This window comes from Marmota marmota, unplaced genomic scaffold (assembly GCF_001458135.2).
Source record: "Marmota marmota marmota unplaced genomic scaffold, marMar, whole genome shotgun sequence".
Taxonomy (NCBI): Eukaryota; Metazoa; Chordata; class Mammalia; order Rodentia; family Sciuridae; genus Marmota; species Marmota marmota.
In genome coordinates, this window is record NW_025999977.1 from 54756309 (window position 1) to 54774873 (window position 18565).

The following is an 18565-nucleotide window of genomic DNA, read 5'->3' on the forward strand; positions in this document are numbered from 1 at the left end:
GGGGCAGTCCCTGGCAGTCCCACACTGTCACGGCCACAGACCTGCCATGTGCTTCCCTCCTCTAACACCCCAAGCTCTGTCCACTCCAAAATGTCATTGAAAAGCCACTCCATGAAGACTTCCCTGGGACATCCCCTTTGACCTTGAGTCCTCCGGAAACTGCCAGTCCTGGCCGGCTGCCAGAGGATCTACCTCGCCCAGCTATGCCCAACACCGGCAGCTAGCAGTGGAGCCACTGAGGTCGAAGTGAGGACTGACTCTTGCCTATGACCACTGCACACTCTTTTAGGTCCTGTCCTGCCAGGGACAGTTACAGTCAGTAGGAATACGTTAACACCGCCCCAGTTCCCTTTCTAGGACTCTGGCTTCTTGCAGGGGCACATTCAGAAGCCAAGTAAGAGGAGACCAGCTGAATGAACTACTGTGACTTTTTAACGCTGTGCCTTCTGTCTCTAGGTTATAGGCTCCGAGCACGGCAAACACCAACATTCCCGTGTATTCCCACTGTGTTCCCTAAGCACCCATTCTACTAAAGGACAAAGTCTGATCATGTGGAAAACCCATCACCAGCCAGCCCCACTGAATACAAGGTTCCTACAGCAGAGCCCCTGCACTCAAGGAGGGAGCCCCGACAGAGACTGAATCCACTGAGCCCGTGCAAGGACACAGAGGCTACAACCAGAATGCTACTCTGCAATGTGTGGCACTGGGGTGGCCAGACCCTGGGGAGAGGTGGTGGCCAGCAGGCTCAGGCAGGGCCAGGTGACGAAGGACTCCATCCAGGTAAAGGGGAGCCCCTGAGAGGTTTAAAGGGCTATGAATCTGCATTTAAAAGCTGGACTTGGAGGCGACACAGATGAGCAAAGCCTGGAATCTGCCCACAACTTCACAAGACAAACAGGAAAAAACAACCCACTGTGGCACCAACGCACATGGCAGGAACGCACCCCTGCACAGGAAGGCGGCGAATCCCCCGGCTGGGGAAGGGCAGCTTCTGAGCTTCCTCCCTCTGGGCCCACTGCAGGATGAGAGGACGCTGGGCCTGAGGGGCCGGACTCTCCTCACCCAGGGCTGTGCATCGGGGGCACCCAGAGACCAAATGGGAAGCAGACGGCTCTCCTCGGGCCTACAAGCCCCAGGGGCTGGTGTTCAAACCACCTTTGCTTGAAGGCGACCCCAAGTGATTAGGAACTGCATCCAGCGATGAAAGCCCTTCGCTGGGAAAGAGCTGGTGCTGGCCAAGGAACGGGCTCAGCCAGGCCGGAGCAGCGCCATCTCTCCTTGTTTGCACCCCACCCCCCTGGGAGACGATTCCCATTACTGCCAGCCCTCAGCACGGCACAGACGCAGCAAGACCCCCCCTCCCCGGGAGTGACGAGGCCTTCTTCCCCGGGGACAGTCTGGTCTCTAAGGCCTCCTGTCATAGCCAGCACCACCTCACAGAGAGCTCATCTTCCACCCTAGGACACCTCCGCTGGGCTTCACAGATGAGGAAACAGGCCACGGCTACCTGGTGCGCGACCAGGCCAGTGTTTCCAGGAGGCAAACAACCCACCGGCGACAGTGCCCACCTGGGCAGCATGGCGGTTTGGCCCCACTGCCGGTTCTTTCCCCTTCTGGCTTTCACAGCAGGATGTTCTGATGGTCTCTCCAGGTAGCCCTGTGCATACCATTTCTGAAAGACATGTCCCTGTGCCCAATGTGCCAAGGGAGATGCCCATGCCTAGGTGAGCCTCAGCCTCCTACCAGAGCAAGATGGCACCTCGTGTGACTCACTGGTACTCAGACTGTAAGGTGTCACAGCCTCCAGATTTGCCAGCCTTCCATGACTGACAGGCTGCTCACTGCTGATGGGAGTCCCCAAGTCACCCACCCAATTCCAGTCACCATTCCTCAACCAGCAGAGACGGCGACATGCTCGGAGGCTCAAACTGGAGACATTACCCAGGCCACTGGGTCCACGTCTTCACCTCCTTCTCCAGCTGCCTCACAGACAGGGGCCATCAACTCACTGAGGGGACCTTGCAATGACCAGCTTGCCTCTGAGGCTGCTCACCCAGTTCCCTTCTCCCTCATAACTGGGCTCTCTACAGGGGGACAAGTAACGCGTCTGCCTTCAAACACACCCTTCAAAAACCCCAATCCCAGGCCCTTCAGACATCCCTTCTAGGACGAGGCTCTTTGGATCTTCCTAAAATGCTACTGTTACAACTCAATGGGGACATCGTCTTCTAGGTGCTGCTGAGGTCATCTGTGACTTGCCTTCAGCATGTGTCCTGAACCAGCTCACACTGAACTTGTGATCAGTCAGAACCACTGGGCATTTTTCCAGAAGATGACATCCAGGATGCTCCCGCACCCCCTGCTCGGCTTCTCTCAGTGTGTAGCCTCTTCCCCTGCTGCCGTGTGCCAGGCTGAGCATGCAGAGCTCACATGGCCAGCTGGGACACTCACCTGGGTCAGAACCCCAGCTGCTGCCTGCTAGCGTGTGACCTGGGCCAGTGGGTCCGCTGCCCCAGTTACCTCGCCTGAACCTAACACACCGCACGGGGTTAAATCCGTGTATTCGTTGAGCATGAATACTCCTCATTACCATCATCGTTATTATTCTACCATCAAGCTCATGAATGTCAATATGGATACACTGTCTTCATTGTCATAATCTCCTACTTCTTTCTATCACAGAAACATGTACATAATTTTATATTCTGAATTTTATTGCCTGGAGATTTCTCATAAGCATCTTTCCTCACGTTGCTTCATGACCCTAATCCCTAGGGGCTAGACCCTAGCTGAGTCAGCTTCTCACTGCCATCAGTGAGGCAACGTGGACATCTCTGTGCAGACAGCCTTCCATATGGAGATGTTTGCTGTTCTTGATGTACACTACCAACTGCTTTCCAAAACACTGTGTGCCACATCGAAGTAATAGAATACCCATGTCACCAACTCCTTGCCAAATGCTAAAGATTACTATGATTCAGTTAGTTTCTCATGCAACAGGTAGAAAACCATGCCAGATACGGCACCTTCTTAATGTACAATAAAACTTAGTTTCCTACATTTCTTTTGAGCTAGCCTCCTCTCGTCATAGGATACATGTAACAGAAACAGTTCTCTGGGTTAATTCTAGGCTGACTTTATTACTATGTTCTATTTAGCATTGCAAATAAAAGAAACACCAAGTTGTGGACTCTGATCTTCTTCTCTGGTGAAGATGGCAAGAGCTTGAGGAAAACCAACATTTCCTTCTTTGTACTTTTCATTTCAAGATATGATGATTTCTCCAAGACTGGGTGAGGAGAAGACCTCCCTCTCCATGGGAACACAGCACCAAGGTGTCAAGAGAGTCATTCTGGAGAAGTGAAAATGAAAATCTTTCGCTGCTTCCTCCCTGACAAAGATGAATTTTTTACCCACTGATGTGTCAAACACAAATGAAAAATGTTACCTTCAACTTCCCAGCAGGGAAAAAACACCGTGGGCTGAAACAGAGCTTGGAAAATAAGAGTTTTTAAATAAACATGTACTGGATTTTTTTAAGAGGTCAGACAGCAGTCCACTGAGCAAGGAAAACTATCATCGTAGAAACCTTTCTCAACAAATTATGAATCTGCTTTTACAAACCTGTCCCTAAGATGTTCCAGAAAATACACCTGACAAGCTGTCATCTCTGTAACTGGGAGCAAATCTAGTGACTTGCTATTGCATAAGAAAACTGCTGCTGAGTACGTACATGTGGCACCCTCATACTCTTTGACCCAGCACAAGGTGTAAGGCGTGAGGGGGGCCTCCCGGGGCAGCATTCTCCAAGACCAGCTCCGTCCCTGCCACTGTTCCATTAGCACATACTCAGACTCCATCCCCAATGGCTGAACCAGAAACTCTGTGAGTGGGGTCCAGCCATGGTGTTTTAACAAGACCCCCAGGGGATTCTACTCCAGAGTTCTAGAAACTGCTTTAAGGCAGGGATTGGCACACTTTTTCCTAAAAAGCCAGAAAGTAAATATCCAAGGCTTTACAGGCTGAGGCAATGCTGAGGCTATTGTTTAAGTACTTGGTAAGATGGTAAAAACACTCTGAGCTCATAGGTCATGAGCACACAGGTGGCTGGTCAGTGTGCCAACCCCAGGTCCAAGGCATCTCAAAACTCCCTTCTACACAAATGTACAGAAATCCTCGCCTAGCAGAGGGTCCGCTCCAACACACTCCGCCCACATCTAAAATCACCAGATTACCTCTCCTACTCCACAAGCCCCGCCTAAGAACCTTCAGCACAGACAGGAAACGTGAGACTGAGAGTTCAACGGGCAGCCACCATGCATTGGCCTGCCCCTGTGCCAGCCACTGGGGGGACACGGGGAGTCTACGTGCAGCTTCCACCCCCACCATGTGTCCAGGTAGGGACCTGTTGCTTTTTCACATTCTCTCAGGTAGACCTATTAGTTCTAGCGACCAGTATAACAATCCCACTTTACGTACGAGGAAACTGAGGCTCAGAAAGATGAAACCATTTCCCAGTGCTGCAGACCTTGTGAGAGGCACTGCTAACTTTTAATCCAGGCTTCTGGGATCCTAATACTATGAGCCCCTCATCACAAACCACACTGCCTCCCAGAAGTGGTCCTTGACCTCAAGGCCCTGCAGTTACTCAAGGAACGAAGAGCAACTGGGATACAAAACTACTGGAGAACAGCAAAAAGCAGTATTTAGTGTTACTCTACCTGCATATTAGGAACCCTTTATTTGGGGGCCAAATAGAAGAGTCAACAGTGATTCAACCTCAGAGTAATGTCCCATCCCCCACAAGGGTGTCCCCATTGTGGTCAGTGGGAACTGAATATGCTGACTAGCCACCAAAGGGGAACTGAGACTGCACATGGAATTAAAGCTGCTAATCAAGTGGATTTAATGGTGAGATTATCCTGATTATCTGCGGGAGGCCCCATGTGATCGGTACTTAAATGTCAAAGGAGGAGACAGGAAGAGTCAGTGATCACTATGGGACTGAACTGTGCCTCCCCAAATTCAAATTCTGAAGCTCAAACCCATACTGTGATGCTCTCTGGAGATGGGGCCATTGGAAGTCATCAGGAAGTCATCATGGGGCCCTCACGACGGGGTTTGTGCCCTTCTGAGAACAAATGACAGGGAGCTTGCTTCCTCTCTCTCTCTGCCCTGAAGGACACAGCATGAAGGCAGCTGTCTGCAGCCAGGAGAACCCCCCCAGAACCCGAATATGGGGACACTGGGATCAGGGACTTCCAGCCTCCAGAACTGTGAGAAAGAAAGTAACTCAACTGCGTAAGCCCCAGGCCACAGTGTTTGTTATGGACACCCGAGCAGACTGTGAAGTGTGGGGAAGACTCCATCTGCTGGCTTTGTGGATGGAAGGAGGCCAAGAGCCAAGGACTGCAGGTGGACTGTAGAAGCTGGGCAAGTCAAAGAAACAGACTCTCCCTGAGAGAGGCCAGGAAGGAACCCTGACGATGGCTTGATGTGATCCAGAGAGAGCCATGTCACAGTCCTCACCTGCAGATCTGAAAGATAAATTTGTGCCACTTTGAGCCACTTAAGAGAGTTCAAGAAGGCTAGCTCTTTATCGAGTCTTAGCTAGCCAGGTGTGGAGGGACTGGCAGGTCCCACCCAGGTGACTGGGGCAGGGGAGAGTGTTTACAGCCCAGGGTGCGGCTGTGCAGAAGCGCCAGGCGTAGTCACCCCAGGCTCCCCAAGGCTGGAGAGCAGACACCTCGGGTGGAGTGAGGGGTCAGATGGGGCCGTCTCAGGACAAATCAGGACACCCCAATCTCACAGAAATGAAGCAACAGGAGACTGGAAAGGGTGAAGGGCAGTACGGGGTACAAATGCTGAATTACATTTTCACCGTCTCTCGCACACAGAGCAAGTGTTCTTCTTAGACAGTCGTCCTGGGAGGCTGAGCACCAACACTCTGAGAGAGCCGGTCCAGCTGAACGGCACCCCCCAGCCAGGGCAGTCGGCGGCTTAATCCCTCGCTGAATGTGTCTGACTTCTGATGTCTAGTTCTAAAACAATTTAATCTACCCTTAGATTCCTCTGCTAAATATATTCAAAAGAATGTGCTACAAAAAGCAGTTTCAGAGAAGGCTTCCAAAAGTGCCGTGAATGATGTCAGCAACATCATAGGCAAAGCATAGAGTTTCCTCAGGTGACTTTCTGAAGTAGACAGCACGTGTTCTGAAATAAAGGTTTCAGGACCAGCACTTTAAAAAAATCCAGACTCATGACCTTATAATAACTTAAAGTTGGCATGATGCAATAAATGAGTGCGAGATGACAAAAATAGAAGACCCCCCCACCAAGGTCAGGTGGACAGCCAGCCTGCTGGATGAGAGAGACCTTGGGAAGGACAGAGGCTGGGTGTTCAAAGAGCTGTGTCAACATCCCGACCCTGTCATTTACCAGCTCTGTGACTCTGAATGAACTTCCCCAGTGGCAAAATGCCATTTCAAGCAGAGGAACGTGGGCAGAGGGAAGAAGGCATGGTGTGGCATGCTGGGGACACCCAGGCCTGGGGAGGGGCCTCTGCACAGGTGGCCTGGCCCAGGCAGTGCTCAGCAACCTGAGGCCTCTGGGAGGGTGATGGGAAGAGGCAGGGGCAGCTTCAGGGGCACATGAGTTGGGAAAACATCAAGACCCCATCCTCTCACAATCCACAAATGCATATTAAGCCCTGTGGATGGTTCTGGAAGGCGAGAAACCCGTTGACTTGTGCTCTGTCTCCACTTTCTGAGAGCTCTAAAGCCCCTGCAGCCTTCCTGATCTCTCCTGTGGCCTGGATGAAACTCACTTCCACGTGGACAAGAAAACACTGCTGAGTTTTAATCAGATTTTAAACATCACTGGGTTTGCATTGCAGGAACGGCTCCGGGGGCAGAGAACAGAGTTTGTGGCACGCACTCAGCAATACAGGTCAGAAAGGCCAATCAGTCGGCGGTGCTGACTCTTAACGGCCATCTCCTGACATTTCTGCCCTTCACGTGCCTGTCCACACGCTGCACTGCCAGGCACCGGGCCAGACCTGGGCGAGTCCCTCCTGCAGATGGGCAGTGGCCACCTGGCCAGCCTCTGCACAAGCATTCCCCGTCACCTTACCCAGGAAGAAGTCAGAGGCAGAGCCCACTGTCCACAGCCCCCTCAGAATCAGCATGTCCATCTCCCCTGCCTGAATTCTCACGGGCCCAGGAGCAGCTGAGACCATCCGGGGAGAATGGACCCTTGACCACCTTCAACCCACGCACCACACATTCCTCCCCTAGGCCTTCTGGGATCTTGGTCGGCAGCGATTCGCAGCTCTCAGCTTAGGGCCCTTGTACAACTCCTGTTGATCTGATCTTTTCACCTGGCAGTGCTCCACGCAGCAGCATCTCTGGGGCGAGAGGGAGAGCATCACAGACCGAGCGAGTCGAGAGCGGCCTCGGGAGCTTGTGCTCATGCTATGCTGAGGGGTCGGTGGGATCCACACCCCGAGTACATCACCACTCTGGAGGGTGTTCCCTGCACTGCTCCACTCACCACTCTGGTCAAGGGAGACACCGCAAGGGTGAAGGGGACATGGTGCAGACAAGGAGTCCCCTGAGTGCTCCCACCCCAGGCACCCCAACTCCTGCACCTTGGCAGGGGCGCACACCCTCAGACAGGCAAGCCTTCTGTCCAGAATCCATCAGCCCTGACCCACTCTCTCTGGGGCTCCTCACTGTCTCCAGACTCCCAAGGCTGCCACCTCCTTTCCATCACTCATAGGATTTGTGTAGAGTAGACCCACCATGCACACACAGCCTGCTATCTTTAGGCCCAAACTGCAGAGGGTTCTTTAAAAAATACGTTTATAAGTCTAGATCAAATACTACTCTGACTAATTGATTATGTATTTATTGATTTTATTTCCAAATAGGACAGGCAAGAACTGGGGAAGAGAGAAATGGATGGGGACCTCTGGTGTGATTCACTGCACCAACCAAACAGCAGAGGTAAGAAAGTACATCCGCTCATTAGCTGGCTGGCAGTGACTGGTGCTCTGGAGGGGACGTCCCAGCTCGCCTCTGGTCTCCATGCCCAGCTGCGGCGGGGGGGGGGGGGGGGGTTCCACTTGTTAGCTGGTTAGGGTGGGGTTATGATGTTGGGATGACAGAGGCGATGTCTTCACACAGAAAACCGGGAAGAGTGTATACTCACCCAACCCAGAGATGTTGATTGCTTTCACGGATTTCTTCATTTTGTAAAGAACCATCCGGTCCACGTCCAAAGCCTAAAATACAAAGAATATGTGAATGAAAATGTGTCTGTGCTTAGACCAGGGAGCAGCCCTATGAGATGCCGTCTGGAGGCCCCTGCTGCACCACCAGGCCCCTGGGGCTGTTTCTGAAGGACAAACCTTCAGCATGATGCAGAAGCCTGGCCTTCAAATGGCGCTGGACAGCAGTTTGGTTGGCAATAACTGAGAACCAACCCCTCCTCATGCGCCTCATCCACCTGCAGCGGGTGAGCAGCCCTGCCTGACACCCCTTCTGCATAAAGTGAGTGGCTCTGGTCAGACCACTCCTACCTGGCTGTGCTCTCTGCATACCGGCAAGTCTCAGCATGTGCCTGTCCCCACATTCATTACCCATCCCCCGATGGAGCACTCCGACCAGCAGGCCCCAAGGACAGCCACGCTGCAGGACCAGACCTGCCTGACAGATGCGGTGGAGCAAGGGAGCCAAACTGCTCTGGACTAGAAAGACCCAAACAAGAACGTGTTCGCTGTGAGGAGGCACCTCCCCAGTCCTCCCCACACCTCAACGCCCTTCCAGAAGCCGGCAATAGCAATACCTGCTTTACAAGGTTGAATGGTTATACAGACACACTATATATTTAATGTTTGCCAAATCTTACAGACTAACTATCCCAAACTAGCAGCATATGGCTCATATGAAGCCTACGCGTAGTAGGTGCTCAAACAGTATCTGCAATGACTTACCGAAGCTGGCAATTAGAAAACTAGAGGTAACATTTCCTTGTTGCCCAATTAAACAACAGAAGAACCAAGAGTGTCGACCCTTAGGTGTGATGGGAGGGAGAGGGCGTCTGTACGTTAGGACGGTGACACCTGTCACAGGGTTGCCGCGACGACTGACTGGAGAACTGTGGGGGAGCGCCCAGCCCAGCGTGGTGAACAAAGACCCCACAACAGTGGTGACGATCACCCACTGTGGGTCTGGCCATAAAACACGGCACGGCCCATCTCCCAACACAGCGAAACCCCTCAGAGCACGGAGCCTCCTGGATCCCTGTCAAACTAGTTTCAACAGCAGCACCCTAAGTCCTGGTTGTAATGCAACAATGGCGGCGACTTTACTGGATGCTAAAAGCAGATGCTGATAATCAGTGTGACAATTTTAGATGGGAAAGAGATCACAAGGCCCCAGACATTTGACAGAGGGTTACAACACAGAGCAGCTCTAATCGTGACACTGTACGTCTGACCAAACACAGGACACACTCTGCCAGGATCGAAGCCGACTGCGGACTCTGGGTGGCCACCACACGTGTCCCACGGAGTCTGCGGGACGCTGTGCGTGTCCAGGGGCAGAGCTGTGTGGGAACTCTACTGGTTGATTTTGCTAGGATCCTAAACCTAAAAATGTCCATTGAAAAACAAAACATTAGCCTGGCGCAGTGGCACACGCCTCTGTCTCCTGGCCCCAGTGCCCAAGTCAGAACCCCCCGCAACCTGTGGGCTCTCTACAAGCACCCCTCGGCCACGTTCCTGAACAACGTTCTACAAGCTGGGAAGGCAGGAAGGGAGAGAACCCCACATGCTTAGAAACACACCACTAAGGTTGGGCCACTGGAAAGACTTCCTGAGGACCTCAGAACAGGGTCCCAACTTATTAGCAAGCTTTAAAACCTGCTCTGCTGCCCACTGCCTCTGCCGGCTTTGGCTGGACACCCAGCGTCCACCATCAAGCCCGGCCTGCAGCCCCCGACCTGCTGTCCTCTCTCTTGCTTCTCACACTGGACACTACTCTCTCGTCACACTCTGCTCCTGCTTCCTCTTGAGCCCCAACTTCTGCTCCGAACTGGCAAGCTGGTTCAGAGGCGTCCCTCCTCCAGAGCCACCTGATGTCCGCCCCCCAGGGTGAGCCTGGCACCCACCGTACATTTCCCCTAGCCCTGTACTTACTCCACGTTTCAGCTGAGAAAATTCACTGAGTATCCAGTAAGTGCTGAGCGCTAAGCCAGGTGGCCTTCACTGTCCATCCAGGACAAGACCCTCCACAAACATCACGCTGGCGAGAGCCAGGGACCCAGGGCTCTGCCTGCACACAGACCCGCTTCCCCCAGTGGTCGAGCTCTACCCCAGGCCCGCCCTGCCCACTGAGCAGCCACTCCTAGGCACGTACGTGCGACCGACAGCATACGTTCCCACAATCACACCCCTGGCACGTTAAGTATCACAGATGCTAACAGAACTGCCCCTGCTCACCTTCCAGGGCCTGCCACACACCTGGCCCAGAACGGGACTCCATGTCGGCAGGCCCCATGTTTCCTGAGCCGGAGGGGACGTGGAGCACCGTACCTGGAAGCTGCCAGGTCAGGCAGGAAGGAATTCAGGGAAAGGCTACCCAAAGACCAGAGGACTGGCTGGAACCGCAGCTCAGAAGCCAGTACATGCTGAGTGCTGGTGCTGGGCAGCAGACTCCGGGAAAACCAGCCAGAGACGGGCAGCTGCCTCTCAAGCAAAGGCCATGTCTCCAGCCTCCGGTACCCCAGAGGCACATGAGCAGGAGGTGGTGGTCCCTGCAGCAAGGGAAGTGGGACTGCGGCAACTCCCTCCGGGGCTGTGTGGGGCTCAGCCCCCCACCCACCCACAGCTGCACACGGTCTGGTAAAACCCGTCACTGTCTGGGACCTAACTGAAGGGAAGGGGCGTTTCCTGCCCAGGAGTGAGTGGACAAGCGCTCAGGCCGCTCTCGCTCAGTCTGTGCAGCAGGGAGTGGAGGTGAAGGTGAGCGGGCGGCAGAAGTAATTTAACTAAAACCGCAAGAGAGAAAAGCAATTCCCTCCCTGCTCGAGAACACACCCTTCATTACAGAGCATGCTTACAGATAATTAAGGTTAAGCTTGGCCAGGGAAAGCGGGAACCGTTAAGACTTGGTGGTAGAAAAGGCCTGTGTCCGTCATTTACAAAAACCAGCACTGGAATTTTAAAGAGATAATAACAAAATTTTCTCCATGAACTAAAGGTGTTTGCCAACTTGGCTGCGATCCTAATTCCACTGGCACACACCTACCACCCCCAGATCCACTCACACTTGGAAAAAGGAAATATGCTGAAACTCGCACCAGAAATTTCGTGTAAGAGCTGTAAGCAAGTAACAGTGAGAACAGACAGGGCAGGCGGAAGGAGGCCGGCCAAACCCTGTAATTCAGGGCCAGACCCGAGCTGACCTTCGGTTTGTAAAACAAGTTTTATAGGGTAAATTTATTGCCTAAACAAGACTGGGGGGATGTGTCTGAAATATCTCCAAGAGAATAAATAACTGTTGGGGTGGGCATGGTGAGGAGCGGGGATGGTGAGTGGGGACAGGGAGCAGAGACTGTGGGCGGGTGGGAAATGAGCCCCCGGCCAGGATCACCCCAGCACTGCCCACGCCCCCTCTTCACAGTGCTCCCACAGCCACGGAGGAGGCTCCGTAAAAATGAGGATGAGAAACATGAACAACCAGCCCCTCAGGCCTTGCTACCTCCTGAAGAAATCCTGCCACGCAGGACATCCCAATGCTCCCAGAACGTGGTGCCCGGAGGGCCTCCCTCCTCTGTCCCTGCAAGTCCCTCTGGTGCACCTGAAGGCCGCCCCTCAGCCGGGGAATCACCCAGGCGGCCCACTCGCTTTCTTCCATGGGCTCAGAATCAACACCACCCTACGACATAGGAGGGTCCGTCTCCTCCCCTTGGGCCCCAAGAACCCTACAATGCCTCCCTCCTGGCAAGGAGGTACCCACCTCATGATGACAGGCTGCACCGTGGGGTGGCCTTCAGGCTGTCAGAGGGACTGGCCTGGCTCAGGGGTGGGAAACCCACAGGCCACAGGCCAAATCCAGCCCACATGACCATGACCTGAGGGATGTTATAGGCAGACATATTCCCTGCTGGATGTGATGATGGGGTGGTGGGGAGACTCCCTCTGAACCCCAACTAAGAGAATTGTCCCCCTAGAGAAGAACTCCACTCTTCTCTTCAGTAGGCCCACACTGCCAAAACTGTAGTCCATGATCACTGCTATGTTTTCAATTTCATTAAGAAAATTTGTGAGAAATTATTCTCTAATGACTCAGTACTCAGAAAATAGCCTCAGTTTTGCCTCTAGGCCCACCCATAAAGCCCAAGATATTAAAGTTGCTGACTCTGGCCCAGAAGCTCCATGCAGAACGTCTGTCTCTCCAAGAGCATCAGCCCACCCTATTCCTTCTGGCCATGAGCCAGCAGCACAAGGTGGCTGTGCCAACCCGGGGAGTTGGTACCAGCACGCTGGAGTCCCAGTTTGAGCCGGCACAGGTGGGACAGGGCGGACTCCCTACACACCCCAGCCTGGCCATGCAAGTAGGCCCCCTCCGTGGTCACCCGCCTGTCCCCTCACTCCATCCAAGAAAGGCCAATCTAAGCGGAAAACACAGTTCTGAAGACAGTGGATGAAAGACAGAAAGCACGGTCAGATATGAGCTCCAGGGCCGCTATGCCAAGACAGAGTCAGGGTACATTGGAGGGCAGCTCCGTCTCCTCACACATCTGGCCCTGCAGAAAGCATGGAGCATTCGTGACAGGGTCCAACGAGTCGCTCTGCAGCCTGTGGGCTCATTGTACAGCCAGAGCCATGACGGACAGGCCTCCTTCTGGGAATAAAGCGAAGCCTGAGAATAGCAGGTGTCATTCAGAATCAAGATCAAAGACACATCCAAGCCAATCACCATGTGCTGCATACATGTGCCTAAGAGGAACCCAAAGGGCAGAGTTTACAGACCTGTTACAATGGAAGAACAAGGACATGCAGAATGCTCTCCACATCAGCCAAACTCACCCAAATGCCCATCACTGGTAGAATGGGAAACCCATCGTGTACCATGCAAGAGGGGGACACAGCAATGGAAAGGAGCAACCCGCAAGGAGCATGAATGAACTTAACAGAATGGTAAAAGCAGAAGATCACACGTGATATCCTACTATCAATCTTCAAAAGCACAGGCAAAACTAGGTTGTGCTACTTATGTTTGGGGAGATAGATTCCACCCCCACCCCCAGGCTAAATTACAAATTTGATAGCAAGGAAATGGTGCTTGCCCTGGCCAGACGTGGTGACCAGGGCTTGTGTTAGCGGGCACAAGGTGTGAGCCACAGAACCAAAATAAAGAAATACTAAGTTTTACAAGTACATATACATAATGTGGTAGAGAGCTTGCCTTTCATGCACAAGGCCCTGGGTTCAATGTCCAGCACCACAAAGGGGGAAAATAAATTCAACTCAAAGCATTTCTTTGTAGAAAAAAAATATTAAAATCCACTAGAGTTTGGAGGAAGAGCCAGGATGTGCTGCCAAGATGGGAGTGAACTCATGGGATCAACCATTGCCCAGCACATTGGTCACGCACAAGACCACGGCACCTAGGAATCCTGCTGTCCCATTCCTAAACCATGAGAGAGAACGTGGGGAGCGGCAGAACCAGAGCGCGGGTTGCCCACCATCTTCTGGGCTCTGTCCAGGCACTGGCTGCTCAAGCTGCGAGGGAGCTTCAGGCAACTGTACAGAAGGACTTCACCCACCTTATAGTAGGTGAGCCCCGAGGGCAGGAAAAGAGGAAAGAAATACTTCTTTCCTTTTTCTCCCCCTTTCGTCTTTCATCTCTTGGATGCTGCTCCCACCTGGGCCAGACCGAGGGTAGGAACCAGGGCATCCCTCAGAGCAGGGCCACAGGGTTGGCATGAGCGCCCTTGGCCCTGTGCCTGCAGACAGCCATCGCCTTTATAACCCGCCACCGAGGCCAAAAAGCAGCCAGTGCGGCTCTGCCAAAGACGAAGACCGAACTTTTTTTGTAATTCTGTCTTCATCTCCTACAGGCTCTGGGAGTGTGGCTTGTCAACACCTCAGTGTCAGACTCTTAGCCTCTGGGACCATCAGTTTTTTAGTAAAGCAAAAACAAAAACAGCTGTCTTAGGATGCAAGGAAACAAGCTTCATTACAGCGCACACACAACGCGAAAACAAGAAAAAACGAGCTGCTGAGAGCGCGAGTGAGAGAGCTGCCGTGCACACCCGCTTTGCAGGCGGACACAGGCGCAGGAGAAGGCTGCCTCTGTCCCGGGCGCCGGGTGCTGCTGCTGCTGCTGCTGATGATGATGATGATTCTCTACTTTCCAACCACTGTTAACAGGAGCACGCTATTCTTGAACTGTTTTAAAACTCGGGTGAAGGAAAGGTACACGGGTGTCCCTCACGTTTCCCTTTCTCCTCTCCTCCCCATCAAGCCGGGAGCCGAGGATCTGTTTACCTTCAGGCTCCAACATGTGTTCACGGGACAGATTAAACAATAAGGGACAACAAAAATGCTCAACGCTGCACGTTTCCACGTATAAAAACACCCCCAGAAAAATCCCCTGGAAGGCAGCACAAGAAGGGTCGGTGGCTCCTAAGGAGAGGCACGGGACAGTGATGCGAGGCTCACCTGGGGACATAGTCAGGAATATTTACATAGGAGACATTCCCGCCTTCATCTGTTTAAAGATAAACAAATGAGGAAGGAGAAAACGGTTCTATGGGTTGAAAACAAGGTGCACTACCCCAATGCACTGGGCCGAAACGCTGGCCCCAAGAGCTTTGGACCTGGCCATGGTGGCCACCCAGGCAGCCAGGGGCCACCCTGATAAAAGGAGCTGGAGGAAGGGGGCCAACAGCAGGGGCCTGCTACACTGGTGCAAGGGCACCTGCTCATGTTGGGGACATGGCGGAGGAGCTCAGCTCCAGCTACTGAGTACACCTCCCTCCTTTCCCCCAAGTTGGTTCTGAAAAGGCATTCTCAGTAATGTTCTAAAATGTTGGGGGAGACCCCAAATACCCTCCCTAGGTGAATGTCATGCAAACTAGGTGCCCTCGAGCTGGGGGGCAGCCGCTTACTAGGATGAAGAAGACTGCCCCACAGCATGAACCCACAAAGTTCAAATAGACACAGGTGACTCCCAGGCTAAATGTCGGGTCAATGGGAGAGCCTTAGGCCCCCCATGTGGAAAGCAGCAAGCAGCCAGCCGCACCCGTAAACCCCATCCTGCAGCTACAGAGAGAAGCTTCTAGGAGCTGGGAGGGAGTGAGAACAGGAAGCACACAGGGTGAGACAGCTGCCTGCCACCCAGCAGGACACAAAGGCTCCAGCTGCTCCTGGCTGGGCCTGCCTGGCGTTCTCCTCCAGGGGGAGCCCAGGGGTGCAGAGGGCCCAGACGCCTCTCACACTGGCATTCCTGATCTCTGCCCTCCTAAGCGCTGCCCCTCAGTTTAGCAGAAGAGCAACAGACGCAAGGCAGGAAATGGGCTGCCGGAGGAGAGGATCAGGAACAGAAGAGGGACACCACGGCAGAAGGCACCCACGGTCACTGCCGGGTGTGGGACACAGACCATCAAGGCAGCCCGGTACAATGGCCACCGCCCTGGGCCCCTGCTGATGCTGGAGGCAGAGCTCAGAGGCTGGGAAGGCGACCTTCAGCGGGGACTGAGGTCAGCCTGGTGCATCTTTCCAGTCCCAGAAGACAATGGGATCCCAGACCAGGCTGATTTCCCCAGGAAATGAGGCTCGAGGCACGTGAACTTCACTTCAGCAGCATAAACACGGGAGAGGAGACAGGAGACAGCTGAGTTTTCTTCTGAGCCCCAAATGGAGATAAAAAGGAGGAGGGAGAACTTTCCTGCCTGTGGTGATGGGGGTCTGTCTGGGAACATGGTCACGTGCTGTACATCATCACACGCACGGCCCCCTGTGGCCACCACTCCCCCGGGGCCATGCTCCATGGATGCCTTCCTGCTGTCCACCACTGACGTGTTTGTGTTTTATGTGTTCCTCATACTACATCTTGCAACTGTACCCAGAGGTCTCAAGCAACAAATGCATTAAAAATGGAGAAAGGCAGAGCTGGTGGCTCCGAGAGGGCTGGGTCACAAACCCCTGGTTTTAGGTTCAGCTGGACGGCCCTGCTCACTAGCTGGGTGGCCCCTGAAATAACCTCACCTCACTGACCTCAGCTTCCTCTTCTGAAAATCGGGAACAATGCCTGCTTCATGGGATAAGATCACCCACATATGTACAGGGTCCAGCATACAGTCGGCACTCACTGGCTGTCAGTGCTTAGTGAGCTCTGCTCTCAGAGGGACAGGGACATGCTGTGGCCATGAAGGTCGCTGTTAGGAACACACCCTTCCCTGTACTTCCCAGGCCTGGTCATGGTAGTGAATAAAGACTGAAAGAACCGAGAGCCTCTGGGCTCATGCCCACAAAGGTCAGAGGACAGGTGGCAGGGCAGAGTGCTCAGGGCCAGCCAGGAGGAGGGGCGTCCCTTGTCCTTTAACATTTAGGGCTAAAGAAGCGGAGTGGGAGCCCCAGTGTGAAGTGCAGGGAGGAGGAGAGGCGGGCCCCCAAGGCCTCCAGGTGCTCCCCGGAACAACACACCTACAGTGCCACTTGGGATGTGCTGTCTTGGCACCTGAAAAGACACCTCTACGTTACAATGACAGCAGCAGGGGTAGTCAAGCCCAACCCCAAGCACCATTCAGCAACAGAGGCTCCGACAGCAGCCAGGTCCACCACCTCACGCACATTCCGAAGGCTGCAGAGTCACCGTCCACTTCCCCGACCCGAGGCCAAGGCATTCCAGGCCTTGCCCAAGGTCATGTGTTTGGTGTTGGACTGATCAGAGGTAGGAGAGCTCCAGCAAGTGGAAGAAGGCGGCGGGCAGCTTCCAGAACGCTCCCCACGCCCGTCTCCTAGCAGCTCTACTTCCACTGCCAGGGAACTCGGCACCACCCACTTGACTCTGCTGCTGCTTTCTCCAGCGTCTGGGGGCTACTCCCTCTCCATCCCCCCATCCTCCCACGCTTCCTTTAAACCCCTTCCCACTAACCCGCCCAGAACTAATGCCATACGAAGCTCCACTTCTGTGCCAAGAGTGCTGTCCACCCCTTTCACCAAGAAAGTGCTCAGGGCATCACTCTGGCCACTGCAGTCGCCCTGGCGGGAAATGGGCTGCCTAACGGCATGTAATGGCACCCAGCCTGCTGACATCTGCCAGTCACCAGAAGCACAGGCACACCCCAGACCAGCTTGGGAAACCATTCCTGTGTCTCAGAACCTCCCCAAGAGCCAGCGGAGTGGGTAAGAGGGGGCAGGGGTCCTGATTTGCATACATCCTCAGGGTATAAGGTCTACTCCTAGGCTTTTTGGGTTGGGGGGTGTCAGTTTCCACTCTCTTTGGTCGTGCCATGTCTAAGCTTTCCGCCTCTGAGTTCCTATTTATCACCCAAAAGACCTGGCCTCACTCCCCTGTGGTAGAGCAAAAGGCAGGGTGTGGGGAGAGCCGGAATGGGGAGGGAGGAGAGCAAGAAGGAACCCCAGACTGGCTGAGGCCCCACACCAAGCCAAGCCGTCTGTAGCAGCGATCATCCCTGAAACAAGCAGGTGAGGGTGCCAATGAGACTCGGGGGCCTATTAAAGCACTGGGTGATCGTGTGTCCTCTCCCGCTCTACCACATGGAAGTCCCCAGCTGGCTCTGTCCACAGCCCTCCACCCCCAATCTCAGCTCCAAGCAGGAACCTTTCTCTCCAATTCAAATAGTGCCACGATGGACATGGGGAGATGAGTGGGGGAGGGAGGACCGCAGTGTGAGGGAGCCACCCAGGCCCCCTTCCTGCACCAGACAACCCATTCTGCATCTCTCTTCATCTCAGACCTGCTCACTGTGGGAGCCACTTGAACAAGAAGGGACCGCAGGCCTGCAGACAGTCCCACTTCCTCTCCCACATCTCCACACACCCATTTCTTGATCCCCTGGGCCTCAATTTCCAAATCCCTAAAAGGGGGCAATAATAAATACTGCAGATGGGACTGCTAGAAGCCCGGACAACAGCAAAGTGTCCCAGGGCACAGCAACCGGGCTGCCTGACAGTGGCCCACTCCAGAAGGGAGGTGAGCCTGGCCCCTCCCAGGGTGCAAGGGAGCACAGGAGGTGTGCGGGAAGGTAGCATTAGCCTCCAGCCTCCAGCCTCCAGCCCCACACGTGCAGGCTGCCCCACCAGGGCCTCAGGAGCACTCATGGGAAGAAACCTCTGCACTACAGCTCACTAAGGGCCACATCCCCGTCCTAGAAAGAAGGGGCCCCTGGGGCTGCACTTCTGACGGTGGCCCAGCCACAGGGTGGGGACAGAGCGAGGGACCCTCAAGAGGTGCAGAAGGCCTGCTTGTTGTTTTCCTCAAGACGTTGGATGAAGGTCACTGTGCCCTCAGACAGCACCTGC

At 54.0% G+C, this 18565-nt stretch overlaps 1 protein-coding gene across 10 annotated transcripts in view; it reads right to left on the reverse strand.

Moving 5' to 3' along the window:
* Asap2 (ArfGAP with SH3 domain, ankyrin repeat and PH domain 2) overlaps positions 1-18565 on the reverse strand; it is a 130573-nt gene that overhangs the window by 91871 nt on the left and 20137 nt on the right. For all 10 annotated transcript variants that reach the window (XM_048804844.1, XM_048804838.1, XM_048804843.1 and 7 more), the window contains exon 2: positions 8215-8287. In XM_048804844.1, the coding sequence (XP_048660801.1) occupies positions 8215-8287 (73 nt within the window). The remainder of the gene's footprint in view (positions 1-8214; positions 8288-18565) is intronic.